At 49.4% G+C, this 14,881-nt stretch overlaps 1 protein-coding gene across 2 annotated transcripts in view; it reads left to right on the top strand.

Annotated features, from left to right (window-relative positions):
• Window positions 1–14,881, top strand: part of PLA2G4E (phospholipase A2 group IVE) — a gene marked incomplete at its 5' end in the record, with an annotated part of 57,812 nt that overhangs the window by 26,865 nt on the left and 16,066 nt on the right. For both annotated transcript variants that reach the window (XM_082649062.1, XM_082649063.1), the window contains 10 exons: window positions 734–870; window positions 4,467–4,598; window positions 5,637–5,677; window positions 7,596–7,638; window positions 8,142–8,202; window positions 8,832–8,992; window positions 9,083–9,169; window positions 9,558–9,595; window positions 11,465–11,600; window positions 12,919–13,055. In XM_082649062.1, coding sequence (XP_082505188.1) covers window positions 734–870; window positions 4,467–4,598; window positions 5,637–5,677; window positions 7,596–7,638; window positions 8,142–8,202; window positions 8,832–8,992; window positions 9,083–9,169; window positions 9,558–9,595; window positions 11,465–11,600; window positions 12,919–13,055 — 973 coding nt within the window. The remainder of the gene's footprint in view (window positions 1–733; window positions 871–4,466; window positions 4,599–5,636; window positions 5,678–7,595; window positions 7,639–8,141; window positions 8,203–8,831; window positions 8,993–9,082; window positions 9,170–9,557; window positions 9,596–11,464; window positions 11,601–12,918; window positions 13,056–14,881) is intronic.

The following is a 14,881-nucleotide window of genomic DNA, read 5'->3' as shown; positions in this document are numbered from 1 at the left end:
GAGGGCCTGTTGAGGTCACAGCCTTTGTCCTTCTCCAGAGCACTTACAGCATCATCACAGTTGCGTTGTTCTTTCAAATGAAAAATAGAGTATGTGGTCTTAGATGTGAGGGTTTCTTGGGTCACACACCCCATGTGGGGAGACCAGCAGAGATATGAAAAGCCCGTCGGGGTGTATCTGAGACGTTAGTCATGTGTGGATGGTAGTCCCGGCCCCTAGATCCTGCTGAATAGCTTGTTCCACTCAAGCCCTTCCCCGCTGGGGCCCTCTAGGCTGACTCCCAGCCGATGGTGTCCCTTCTAATCCTTGCTGCTCCTCAGCTCAGAGGAAGAGCTGGGCCCTACTGTGGTTTCCCTGGTGCCCTGGGCTAAGGCAAGAGATAAACTGGACCCTTGGGGGCTAGTCCTCCAGATCTTCCCCTGGCAGAGGGAAAACTGTGCAACTGTACCTTGTCCCAAACCAACAGGTGTTTGCTCAGAGAGCCAGGGTGCTGCTGAGAAGAGCCAGAGGCCATCTGTGTCCACGAGAACAGTCAGTGGGACCTGGGTCCCCTCTGTGAAACCTCTAGCCTGCAGTCCATGACCTTCTCAGGGTTCTGGGACAAAGGTCTCTGGAGAGTCAGAGCCATGAGTCAGGAGGGGACCAGAAGCTGGCTTCTGCCTCCACACTCTCTCCTCTCTGGACCTGGGTTGACTCCTCACCCTCCCCTCCCACCCTTGTCTTCCTCGGACAGTAAGCCAGACAGACTGCTTTGTGAGCCTCTGGCTGCCCACAAGCTCTCCTAAGAGGCTGAGGACTAGGACCATCTCCAACTGCCGAAACCCAGAGTGGAATGAAAGCTTCAAGTTCCAGATCCAGACCCGGGTGAAGGTGAGACGTGGGGGACAGCACCTGCCTGCCCTGCTTGCTATTCCCCTCCTTCCCTGCTTGTCCTTCTCTTTGATCATGTGCCCTTCTTATGACTATTTGTTTTTCTTTCTTTTTTTAAATTAATTTTTATTGGAGTACACTTGCTTTACAATGTTGTGTTAGTTTCTTGCTGTACAGCAAAGTGAATCAGTTATACGTATACACATATCCCCTCTTTTTTAGATTTCCTTCCCACTTAGGTCACCACAGAGCACTTGAGTAGAGTTCCCTGTGCTATACAGTAGGTTCTCATTAATTATCTATTTTATCTATAGTAGTGTATATATGTCAGTCCCAATTTCCCATTTCATCCCACCCGCCTTTCCCCCTTAGTAACCATAAGTTTTTTCTCTACATCTGTGACTCTATTTTTTCTTTGCAAATAAGTTCATCTCTACTGTTTTTCTAGATTCCACGTATGAGTGGTAGTAAATGATATTTGTTTTTCTCTTTGACTTCACTCTGTTTGACAGTTTCTAGGTCCATCCACATCTCTGCATATGGCACTATTTCATTCCTTTTTATGGCTGAGTAATATTCCATTGTATATATGTACCACATCTTTTTTATCCATTCCTCTGTCGATGGACATTTAGGCTGTTTCCATGTCCTGGCTATCATAAATAGTGCTGCAATGAACATTGGGGTGAATGCATCCTTTCGAATTATAGTTTTCTCTGGATATATACCTAGGAATGGGATTGCTAGGTCATATAGTAGCTCTATTTTTAGTTTTTTAAAGAACCTCCATACTGTTCTCCATAGTGGCTGTACCAATTCACATTCCCACCAACAGTGTAGGAGGGTTCCCCTTTCTCCACACCCTCTCCAACATTTATTGTTTGTAGATTTTTGATGATGGCTATTCCGACTGGTGTGAAATGATACCTCATTGCAGTTTTGATTTGCATTTCTCTAATAATTAGTGATGTTGAGCACTTTTTCGTGTGCTTTTTGGCCATCTCTATGTCTTCTTTGGAGAAATGTCTATTTAGATCTTCTGCCCATTTTTTGATTGGGTTGTTTAGTTTTTCAGTTTTTTTTTTTGGTTTTTTTCTTTTTTTTTTTTTTATTGAGCTGCATGAGCAGTTGGTATATTTTGGAAATTAATCCCTTGTCAATTGCTTCATTTGCAAATATTTTCTCCCATTCTGAAGGCTGTATTTTCGTTTTATTTATGGTTTCCTTTGCTGTGCAAAAGGTTTTAAGTTTAATTAGGCCCCATTTGTTTATTTTTGTTTTTATTTTCATTACTCTAGGTGGTGGATTGAAAAATATCTTGCTGTGATTTATGTCAGAGAATGTTCTGCCTACATTTTCCTCCAAGAGTTTTATAGTATCCAGACTTAGGTCTTTAATCCATTTTGAGTTTATTTTTGTGTATGGTGTTAGGGAGTGTTCTAACTTCATTCTTTTGTATGTAGCTGTCCAGTTGTCCCAGCCCCAGTTATTGAAGAGACTGTCTTTTCTCCATTGTATATTCTTGCCTCTTTTGTCATAGATTAGGTGGCCATAAGTGCATGGGTTTATCTCTGGACTTTCTATCCTGTTCCATTGATCTATATTTCTGTTTTTGTGCCAGTACCATACTGTTTTGATTACTGTGACTTTGTAGTATAATGACTATTTGTATTTTTTAAATAAATTTATTTATTTATTTATTATTTTGGCTTCATTTGGTCCTCGTTGCTGTGTGCAGGCTTTCTCTAGTTGCAGCGAGTGGGGGCTACACTTCATTACGGTGTGCAGGCTTCTCATTGCGGTGGTTTCTCTTGTTGCAGAGCATGGGCTCTAGGCATGCAGACTTCAGTAGTTGTGGCACGTGGGCTCAGTGGTTGTGGCTTGCGGGCTCTGGAGCGCAGGCTCAGTAGTTGCGGCACACGGGCTTAACTGCTCCATGGCATGTGGGATCTTCTCAGACCAGGGATCGAACCTGTGTCCCCTGCATTGGGAGGCAGATTCTTAACCACTGCATCACCGGGGAAGTCCCTATTTGTCTTTCTTTCTACCGACTTCTTGTCCTCCTATCGACCTATCTGTCTCCCCACTCACCCACTCCTTCCTTCTGCCTGTCTCACGCTTGTCCCTCTAGGCATACTTATCCTTCTATCCTCTTTCCTGTCTCTCTTGTCCTACCTAATTGTCACTGGAACTGGATGTCTCCTGCCCCAAAATAGAGTGTGTTTCCAGTATCTTCCAGAACATACTCCAAGCAGGAGCATATAGAGAAGAGCCATTCTACTCACTAGGCCCAAGACCAGTCTAATTCCGGCCAGAGGGCTTTCTCTATCTTAAATCCTTTTTAGATGGCTTTATTATTTCGAATTCCTTGGGTGTGTGTTCTTCATTTGTTGAGTTGCTGTTTCATGGTATTTGTCTTCTTCAGATATACGGTGACTCTAAGTTGAGCTCACATCTCCTGAGGGAGAATCCTCTCTTGACCATCCTGAGTTGCGACAGCTTCATCAGGGTGGCCTTAAGACAAGCTTGGCCTCATCATGGAGGCATCAAACCCAGTCTTGAGGCATTTGAGGCTTGACAGCTCCATCAAGCTTACTGCTTTCATATTTTAGGGATGCTTCTCCGTTCCGAGTTAATGACTTATCCTTTTTGTTTTCAAGAAGGGCTTTATATTTATTGTTTTAAAAATATCTTTTCTATCATATATATGGTTTTTGGTGAGAAAGGGGGATTTCAGTTTGGGCTCGGCCTACCATCTTGAAAACAGAATTCGTGTTTCTTTTGTCTGAAGATCTATGGGGCTGCTGGGTTGGTTCAGGGACACACCTGGTTTCTAGTCATTACAAAGTCAACAGATCTCATTCAGCTGGGAACCCCCAGAACCACCTCATGCCCACTAGATAGGAACCAAAGAGGCAAACCCAGCCCCAACCTACATCTCTCAGGATCCTTGGAAAAAGTGGCCTCAGAGGCCAATCCATGTCACCTAAAATCATTGACCTTAGAGTTCAGCCAGACGACAGGGTAACTGCTCCATCCTTGACATACAGCTTTGGGACCATCCATGAGACCTCTTTAGGGGCTGATGAGCCAAAGGATAGAGTTCCAATACGTCATCCCAACCCAATCAAACCCTCTATAATCTTTGCCACATCACTCCCCTGGAGTGTGAAGATGTTAGCTTCCCTTAGCTCGGTTTTCTAGTGCCAAAGAAACTGTCTTCAGCTCCTGGGTCCCAATGCTGGATACATTCTATGTCTTGACAGGGGTCTTCTCTGCTGTGCCCTTCCATCTCTCCCCCAGGTGAAATGAAATCCCTCACACTTCACAAGCCCCTGCCAAGCTTGCAAAAGAGCAAAATTTCCCAGTAGGAGAATCAGAGAAGAAGGGCAGGAAGGCTTCAGAGAGTTGCAAAGAAGGGAATAGACACTTTCCTCTCTTAATTCATGTCCCTACAGATGTCCCTCACACCTGAGCTGTGCTGGCTCCCATCCCTCAGACCCACCTCCTCACTAGGACTGAGGTCAGGCTGCTCATCCTGGGAATGGGTTGATGCAACCTTGGTAACCAGACTTGAACCCTCCGTTCTCCCCTAGAACGTGCTAGAGCTGAGCGTCTGTGATGACGACACGTTGACACCAGATGACCATTTCTTGACAGTTCTCTATGACCTCACCAAGCTCTGCTTCCGAGAGAAAACCCACGTGAAGTTCCCACTCAACAGAGAGGTGAGTGCAGGTGCCCCAGCCCTCAGCCTCCTGCTTCACGAGGGGCAGCTGGTTATTCCTATGATGCTGTTCTATGGGATCCTCTCTCTGTAGCCAGGTCAGGAGAAGATAGCACTGCTGTTCAAATCCCAGCGCTTTGGCTTACTATCAATAGCTCTGTGACCCTGCAGAAATTGCTTCATTCCTCTGAGTTCTGTTACCTCGTCTATACAATAGTGATAGTAAAACCTACCACACAGGGTCACTGTGAGGCTTAAATAAGAATACATAATTAAGGCATCTAGCACTGTTCACAGTACAAAATGGAGACAGAATACGTGTTGATTCCCTTTCTTTCCTCAGAGTCCTGCTTCTGGGATGGTCCCAGGGGACAGAGGACAGATAAGGATAAAGGAGTGCAAATCTGCAAATCAGAGAAAGGCAGAGCTGAAAAGGCCCAGGATGTTATCAATTCATTCAACAAGTATTTGAATGCCCTATGGGCCAGGCACTGTGCCGTGCACGGGCGACACCTCAGGGACAAGCATCCCTGCCCTCACCTGGCTTATACTCTGTGGGGAAATTAAGGTCCAGTGAGGGAGGTCATGACTTCCTGAAGTTACACAGCAAGAGATGCAAAGCAGTAGCTGAAGGAAGGGGCTCCTAGCCTTCAGAGTTGAGCTTGCTGGGGGCAATATCTCCCTTGCCCCAGGCCCTGAGCCCCTTGGAGAAGAAGGGGAGCAATGGAAGCTGGAGGGAGAGGATGAAAGGAAAATGTTCTGGGGCAGAGAGATTTACCTGCTGGGTCTAGGGGTCAACTCCACACCCTGACCCTCCCCTGGGTGGTCAGTGATGTTCCTGATATCAAAGACTTGGGGACAGAGGGAGGCAGAGGGGACAAAAAGAGCCAGGAGCAGCTGCCCCCACGCCAAGACAGCAGGACAGCCCTGTGCGAAGGACAGGGGCAGGTCCGCAGGGTCTCCTGGGATGGCACAGGATCCTGGTCTGCAGAGAGGCGTAGACACAGCTCACAACTGCAGTCCCTTCCTCCCCCTGCAGGGCATGGAGGAGCTGGAGGTGGAGTTCCTGCTGGAGGAGAGGTGAGTAGGACCCAACCCCCCAGGATTCCACCAAGGTCCTGACCCCAAAGCAGCTTCTGGGCACAGGCATTGTACAGCTGGGTCCTCCTTTCTGCAGTTCCCCACCCCCACTTCTACTCCCGCCCTTGACGCTCCTCACTGTGCATCAGAATCACTTGGGAACTTCTAAATCCCATAGGTGCCTGGGCCCCACCCCTTCTCATCCAGGTCTACTGATGTCAGTATTGCTTTAAAGATCTAGTACTCTGGCCAAATCACCTGCCTCAGCTCCCCAGCATTTCTGAGAGTGGCCTCTGGGAAGACTTCCTGCCACCATGGGGATGGGGCCTTCTTGAGGCCACGCTAAAAAGAAGTCAGGACCAAGGCGTCTCCTCCTGGACCCAGGACTGTTAGAACAAACTCCCCCAAACCTGGCCTGAAGCAGAGGCCATGCCCCTCTGCAGTCAACTCTGGAACCAAGTCAAGGGGAGGCTCAGGACAGAGATGTGGGGTTATTTCTCATCATGTCCAATTAAGAAAAAGATCCAGGGTCCTGGAGGTATGACTGTGCCGTGGACTCAAGTGGAATTGGGTCACAGAGCTGGAGTGTGGGAAGAAGAGGACACAGAGAGAGAAAGGAGAGGAAAGGGTGGTGAGGGAGGGGAGTAGGGTTCCTGCCGGGAGGGGACAAGCCTGCCCTGGGGCAGCAGTGTGCCTTGTGATTGGGCAACCAGCTTCTTAACCCTGGCAGAACTGAGTCCCCTGGACTTATTAACAGCCCAGGGACAGGGGGACAATGAGAGGCAGGAACAAGAACAAGAGGGCTTGTCAAATTCCACCCGGAGAATCCTCTGCATAGGGGGTCTTGGAACTATTTGAGGTGCCTCATTAAAATCAACTTAAATTAAAATTTAAATTAAATTTGACAAATTAAAATCAACTTTATTTGTTTCATATTAAAGAAAATCTGGGCTCTCTCCTTCAGTTCTTGGTTTGACAGGAATTTTAGGGGGAAAAACATTCCTTGGGTGAATTAGAAAGTGGCTTACAAAATGAAATACGTCAGCATTGGTAATCAGAGTTGATATGGAAACACAGTCATCTTGGGCTTAATTTTGACAAGGGAGGCTGTGGACTCCCCTAGGCGAATTGTAACCTTGGAGGCTTTCTCAGCTTTGTAACACAAGGACATTTCACACTCACCAGGCCCCTCTCTAGCTGGGTCAAAACTATTTGTTAAATGCACAAATTAAATAGGATGAGTCCGTTTTGCTACCAGAACTGTTTACATTTGCTCGAGATGGTGGGCTCTGGCCTTTTCTTGCAACCTGTTTATCCTCATAACTCCATGCAGTTGCATCTGGTTGGACATAAAGAACAGCTATCCTTTAAGGAAGAAAAAGAAAAGAAACTCTTCTACTCCCTCTAACTTCTAAATCTTTTTTTTTTCTGGACATTCTGTTTAAAATGTATGCCAGTTTTCTCCTTGACGATCTGCAGATCTAAGGTTTCTTAAGGCAATATTTCTCACAAGGATTAAGAAGGCTCTGCTATCTCCTTACTGACCCTACGTAGGCTGACCCTTTGTCACCCTTGTGAGAAATCAGTCAAGAATGATATGACTTAGAGAATAGACTTGTGGTTGCCAAGGGGAAGAGGGGGTAGAGGAGGGTTGGATTGGGAATTTGGAATTAGCAAGTGCAAACTATTGTATATAGGATGGATAAACAACAAGGTCCTACTGTATAGCACAGGGAACTATATTCAATATCCTGTGATAAACCATACTGGAAAAGAATATGAAAAAGAATGTATATAACTGAGTCACTTTGCTGCACAGTAGAAATTAACACAATGTTGTAAATCAACTATACTTCAATAAAATAAATTTTTAGAAAGAACGATATGACTGACCAGGAGTTCTCATTTTGTTTTTCAGCCCCTCTCCACCTGAGAGTCTCATCACGAATGGCGTGCTGGTGGTAATTGTCCTTCCAGGCGCCTGTGGCTCCAGAGGCCGCCTGTGGCTGCTGCTCTTGGGAACAGAACTGTGGGAGGGAAAACCAGGCCCAACTTGGGCCCTTGTCCCAGAGCCCGCTAGGAGTCAGACTAACTGAAGCCAGACAAAGGGGGTGCGGGCAGTGGTGGGGGCAGCAGCTGGGCTCCTGCTCCTGGGGAGGAAACACCTGGACCAGCATCCCATCTCCCAAAACGATGACCTCAGCAACCTCCCTAATAAAGCACCCACTGTCAGAATCGGTCTCGTCCCATTTTCCCCCAACTCCAATCTCTCTATAAGCACAAGTTCAGAATGAAAAAGATTTTCATAATTAGGCTGTTGGTACAGCCATTTCAATTAGATGCATCTAAAGCCTCAGGATTCAAGGAAATCTCTCCCCCGAAAATCAGTCTTTGGGAGTTTGTGGCCTGGTAGAGCATCCCCGGAAGCTTGTGCTCAAAATGACCTCCCCTTCCTTTGTTTCAGTCTCGACAAATGTCCTGCCTGGAGGTTCATGCAGAATCCAGGAGACAGAAGAATAGGAAAGGTGAGCCCTTTGACTACCTCTGCCTGCTGGGGGGTGGGGAGGACAGTGCCACTTCCCAACCCTGTCAACACCAGAGTTGGCTGCTCCATGGCTGCCCTGGGCTCCATGGGGAACGCATTTTATAGCTGGCAGGGACCTAAGAGATCCGCAAATACGAGACTCTCCTTCTCACCACTCCACCCCATCCCCCCCATGCAAGGCTTCCAGCCCTGTCTGCAGAGAGGAGAGCGGCACAGCCCAACTGGCATGGGGGAGGGAGGGGGAAGGAAGAGGTTCTGCCCCCAAACTGGCAGCAAGGAGAGGGCCTGCTTTCAGTGCAGTGGGAAGGTAACTTCGGGGCACCTTGTGGAGGAGCAGAACCTAGGAGGACTAGTCCAGAAAACTCAGCCTCTCAGACCTCACACACACACACACACACACACACACACACACAAAAGCCTTGTAAAAACGCAGATTCCTGGGCCCCGCCTGGCCCTTCAGAATGAGACTCTCTGGGGCATTTTAACCAATGCCCTCGGTAATTCTAAACCCCTGTCCTGGGTGCCTCCCCTAGGCCTTTTATTGGGCCGAGTTGGGGTAGGAAGTGGGAGGCTTCCCAGGGGTCTCAGCCCTCTTGTCCTCTCTTCCAGTGAAGGGCCTCCCGGTGACAGTGACGGAGTCCTTCGAGCACACCCAGCACATCTCACACTGCCTGGAGCCCTGCGGCCCAAACCCTGCCTACTTCCACTACCCCAAGTACTTCCAGCCCCAGGTCCACGTGGAGGTGCCCAAGAGCCAGTGGAGCTCTGTGGTAGGAGGCTGCGACAGTAGGGGGTTAGGGGCTGGTTCAGACTCGAGTTGGGAGGAGCCCCTCCCCTCACGAAACGGCCCATCCTTCCAGCTTTGCTGCTGCAGTGCGTGCAAGAACGACCCTGTGTGCCTGTCCCTGGATTGCCTCCCTGACGGCCAGGCGGTGACCCTGCCTGTGGTGAGGGCCTGAGTCTGGGAAGGGGTCCCTGAGCAGCGTAACCTGGAGTGCCTGTGGAAGGGAGACGGGGACAGCCTGGGGAGCCTGGCGGGGAGCATGGCTTGTGGCGGGTCTCTCAGGCAGGGTACAGGAGTCTTGGGGGATAGAAGACTGCTGAGCTGCATTGTGGAGCCAAAGACAGGGTGTGGAAGCTGAGCCAGGTTGGGAGCGAGAGACGTCCAGAAGAGAACCTGTGTGCGCATGCGCGGGCGGGACGCTGCATGCGCATGCGCTAAGTCAAGCGTCCCGGGGTGGGGGCGGGCACGGTGTGGTGAGTCTCCTCTTATTTGGTTGGGACCACTTGGCTCTGAGCTGTCATCCCTGACAAACTTCATCTTTCAATTCCCAGAACAAGAATTGTGAATTACACATGAAGTCTACACCCTGGTAAAGTGCCCTCTTTCGGTCTGTCCCTCTGACTTATTTATCTTTAGGGACTTAAAGTGGTATCTTGTTGTGGTGTTGATTTGCATTTCCCTGACGGCCAGGGACGTTGAGCATTTTTTCACAGGCTTATGGGCCATTTCTATATCTTCTTCGGAGAAATATCTATTCAAATCCTTTACCCATTTTTAAAGTGGGTGACTTGCCTTTTATTGTTAACTTGTAAAATTTCTTTGTATATTCTAGATACAAGCCCCTTGTCAGATATATGATTTCTAAATATTTTTCCTGTTCTGGAGATTGTCTTTCACATTCTTAATGGTGTTCTTTGAAGCACAGAAGTTTTCAATTTTGGTGAACTTCAGTGTATGTATATTTTTTTCTTTTGTCACTTGTGCTTCTGGTGACATATTTAAAAAACCATTGCCTAATCGAAGGTCATGAAGATTTACTCCCATGTTTTCTTTTAAGAGTTTTATAGTTTTAGCTCTCAATTTGGGTCTATGATCAATTTTGAGTTAATTTGTATATACAGTGTGAAATAGGGGTCCAACTTCATTCTTTTGCATGTGGATATCCAGTTGTCACAGCATCATTTGGTGAAAAGACTGTTCTTTCCCCCTTTGAACTGTCCTGGCACCCTTGTTGAAAATCAAGTGACTGTAGTTTCCATTTACAATTTGATAGCTGTTTGTCCTTGGTCAAGTTATTAAGGCTCTCTAAACCTCAGTTTTTCTCACCTGTAAATTAGAGCAATACCAGGAGTACTGTCTATCATTGGGTTGCTTTGAGGATCCAGTGAGATAACACATGTGAAGAAATCAGTGATCTGCGAAGTGGGAAACTCAGAAAATATCAACAAATGTTATTATTATTGCTGTTTTATTATTCATTCCTTGTTGAGGCCAAGGGAAGATTTCCTCACAGCTGTGTCTGCAGGCCTATACCAGACATGAAGGAAACATAATGAGAGAGCTCCCAGGCCCTACCTTCAAGGAGATGTGACCTTTATAGTTACCAGGGTCACTAAGACTCAGGCTGGAAATTGTCAAGGTCCATTCTCCTGGAGTCACTGGGGAGGAGGGCCTTGGAATGCAAGGGATGTTGATGGGCAGAGGGAGGAGGCTTAGAACCCAGACTACTCCTGGGCCCTGAGAGCCGATGGACCCTTCCAGGAAGTAGCAGGAGGTGAGGTTGGACAGATCAGGTGGGGGCTTGGATGCCAGGCCAGAAGCCTGGACTTGCTCACATCAGGGATGTGATAAAAAGAGGGCAAGCATTGGGCATGCTCTTCCTGCCCCACCCACCTTGCAGACCTGTGGGGGTGACAGGGTGAGATCAGGGATGTGAAGGGTTTTTGTCACACAGGATGATTTTTACTCTGGGAGCAGGAAAAGCTCACCAAGGAATATGAGCTCCATGAGAACAGGACCTTGTTTATCCAGCTCAGAAGAGCCCTACTGTAGAGCCTTATTCAGAGGGACTGGCCAAAAGGATCTCAGGGCCTCTTGTCACCCATGTCTGGCCTTGGGCTCTAGAAGGTGCCTGGGGGAAGGCTTTCAAGACTTTCCAGATCTCGTTGAAGAGGCAGAGGTTCAGTGAGTCCCTAATTGTGTTGAGTACCTGCTTACGGTCTACCAGCTAAGGCTTTGGGGCTTTACATTTGTTATCTCATTAAGTGCTGAAGACAGTGCCAGGAGTTAAGCACGATTAGCCCCATTTTACAGATGAGAAAGCAGGGGCCCAAGGTCACAAAGGTGATTCCTGGCAGAACTGGGCTTCAAGCCTAGGTCCAACTGACCCTAAAGCCATGTCTTCTCCATGGAGGTGGAGTCTACAGACCTGCTAAGCCAAGCTCCTCTGTCCCCACAGCTCCGAGGCACTGGACGTGCGGCTAGGCTTCAGCCTGTGCCAGGCAGAGCTGGAGTTCCTGCAGAAGCGGAGGGTGGTGGTGGCTGAGGCGCTGAAGCAGGTGTTGCAGCTGGAGGAGGACCTGCAGGCAGACGAGGTGGGTGAGCAGAGGTCCGCTCAGAGCCAGGCTTGTCCTTCGAACACTGTGCCTGCCAGCTGCCCCCTGCAGTCCCTCCCTTGCCCCAGGGCAGCCTCAGCACTGCCTTTCCTGGTGGCCCTTACTGCTGAGGTTCCAGGTGCCCAGGTGACTGGCTGTGCTGGATGTGATTCAGTTGTGTGTTCGCAAGGGGCAGGAAGGGCAGAGTAGAGAGAAAGGAAGGAGCCCCAGCTGCTGCTCCCCGTGCGCTAACAGATCCTGAGATGATGAATGATGTCTTATCTACACGGGACAATGTGGCATCCTTTCCCCAGCCAGGAAAACACTGGAAGCTCCACCACCACCCACATTCTACACACCTCCACCCAAAAGGCCCTGGGCCTTTCATTCTTCAATTCTCCCTTCCCATAAATGTATGCGCACGTGCGCACACACACACACACACGCACACGCACACGCGCACACACACACAGAACGAACAGCAGTGGGGGGCTGGAGAGAGTCAGCTTCCTCACGCAGGGCCAGCTTCTGCGCACAGGTAGATGATGGTGCCTTTGCCAGAGCCCTCTGTCCCCTCCCTGGTAGGCGCTGAGGCTCACACTCCCCTGAGCAGCAGGTCAGCCCTCGGAGAGCCCGCACTTCAGAGGCCAACCACAGGTGTAGACAGAGACCTCGTCCCTGAGGAGGGCTGTGATGGGGCTTCGGCCGACAGTACATCTTACAGTCCCCACTCAGATGAAAACTGAGTGAGTCTTGGCAAAGACTCCACGCCTCACTCTCCCATCTATAAGGAAACACACTGAGGACATTTTAAACCTAAGTAAACCCAGAGGTGACAACTGTGCTCCTTCCCACATCAAAAATCCATTTACCCCTGCTTTTACACATATGGTCTATAGGGACCACATACCATGTGCCAGGCCTGAGCCTGACATCCAATCCCTCTACAGCAGGTGCTGATTTGCAGCCATTAGAGAATCACACGCTAGCTGGGCTCTTGAGCGAGCCACCCAGCCCTCTGGCCCCAGTTCATCATCTGTTAACTGAGAGCTAGATTAATAGTGCCAAGAACTCCTCCAGCCATGGCCTTCTAATTTACCAAGCCCGACACCGACCACTGGGTTTGGAACTAAGGTCCAGTTCTAGACCTACCAGGCGGCTTGACACTCTGTGAAAGGCAGTTTTCAGGTCACTCAGTCCCCACTCTCTGCTCTCTGTAGCCAGCTCTTCCTCTTCCACTGTTATTTCTAAGCTCCTGTCTCTCCAAGTCTTCCCCTACCCAGCATTGCCCCAGCAGTCTGCCTCCATGTGCCCCCAGGTCCCACTGATATCCATCATGGCCACTGGGGGTGGGACAAGATCCATGACTGCCATGTATGGCCACCTGCTGGGGCTGCAGAAGCTGAACATCCTGAACTGTGCCAGCTACATCACTGGCCTGTCAGGGGCCACCTGGTAAGGAGCGGGGGGCCACTGTCTGGTGAAGCCCAGAGCGAGCAGCCAACAGCCTGGCCGGCGGGCGGGGGTGGGGTCTCTGGTAAAGCTCATCCGCCCCAAGTAGAGTGACTCGTGACACCTGGGCAGCTCTACCCCTCACCACTGTGTGACCTTGGGAATGCAGTTGAACTTCTCTGAGTCTCATTTTCTGTATCTGTAAAGTGGGGATAGTAATAGCCCTGACCTCATGGGGTTGTTGTGAGATGCTCTCCCAGTACTGGGTACACCAGGGACACGTGTTGGTCATGACTCCATTACTGTGGCAGGGTCCCAGGAGCGTGGCAGCCAGTTGTGAGTGAACCACTGGTGCCACTGGTGCATCTCCCCAGCAGCTGCCCTCTCTCAGACTGTGCCAGGTCTCCTGGGGTGGGTGGAGCTGGCCCGCTGCTCTGGCTGCCACGTTCCAGCCCACCCCCAGCCCTGCATGCTCCCTCTGCCCTGCAGGCATCCTCGGGCTCCCATCCTCACTCTTGCTGGTGAGCAGGGAGGGTGAGCCCTTAGCTCCCCTGACAGGTGAGGCCAGCACGAGGCCGGCTTCTCCACAGGAGCCACGGCACCTGGGATTCACGATGCCGCTGGCGGCCCACAAAGATGTTGTAATTTCTTTTAAGTTCTTTAAAAGAAACCTCGGTTGAAGAAAGTGTTTTAATATATAGTAATATATCACTGTATTTGTCTTTATACAACAGTCATAGAAGATAATTTTTAATATTTTTATGGTGGAAGGGGCCCACCAAAGTCGTAATGCAGCCCTGGTCTAGGGTGACCCAGGCCTTGTGACTACCCACATCCTCTCAGCCAGGGCTGCATCTTATTCTGTGTGTAACTAGTGGGCCTCAGAGCCCTCAACGTCCCAAGCTGTGTCCCTCATCCTGGAGGGGCTCTGGGTAACTTTCATTTGAGGGGGTGGATGTGAGGAAAACGAAGGGTTCCTGGTGCACCAGAGGCCCCGAGGCTTCAGCCCAGGTGGGACAGAAGGATAGCTGACGATTACGGGCATTGCCTCTGCACGGAGCACTGGGGTGACTGCTTCCAATGGACTATCTCATTTCTTCTTCACAAGAAGACTATGAGGAAGATGTTGTCATTATGCTCATTTTACAGCTGGAGAAAGAAAGGAATTTGCCCAGGGTCACTCAGCTAATGAGCGGTAGAGCTGGGATTTCAACCCAGGCTGTCTGAGTCCAGGGCCCACATTCTTTTTTTTGGGGGGGGGAGGGGACCCACATTCTTAATCTCACCGATAAACCACTGCCCATGGGAAGTAGGTTAAGGAGATAAACTTGCTTGCACCAGGGTAGAGGGGCACCTGCATCCTCCTGGCCTACCTCTTGGCCAGGCAGGAAACTGGGAGGAACTCAGACCCAGCTGGGGTGGGGGTAGGGTGTCTCCTGGCCTGGGAAAGCACTGGGAAGGAATTTTGTAAAATCAAAATCAATCATTTGTAATGTTTTTTTAAAGCTTTTTAAAGGTATGAAAGTAACAGCGTGAACCTTATGGAGAGCAGGGTACTTTTTGTTGAAGAAATCTCCTGAAGGGAGAGGCCGCTGCTCAGACAGCTGTGCAGCTGTAGACCAGGTCCACTGTGGGGAGGGGGATTCCTGGGTGCTGTCCTGACCTAGACTGAGAAAAGCCGGGTCCAGGCCAAGCAGAGGCAGACAGAGGCAAAGACCCAGGGCTAGGGGGATATCTATCTTTGTTTTACTCCTCCCCACTGCCCACATAGAAGTTAAGAAGAAGAAGGGGAAGTAAGTCTTAGCTGGCATCACAATTATGGGAATTAA

Source organism: Grampus griseus, assembly GCF_964374135.1.
Source record: "Grampus griseus genome assembly, chromosome: 2".
NCBI lineage: Eukaryota > Metazoa > Chordata > Mammalia > Artiodactyla > Delphinidae > Grampus > Grampus griseus.
This window is presented reverse-complemented; position numbering and strand designations above follow the sequence as displayed.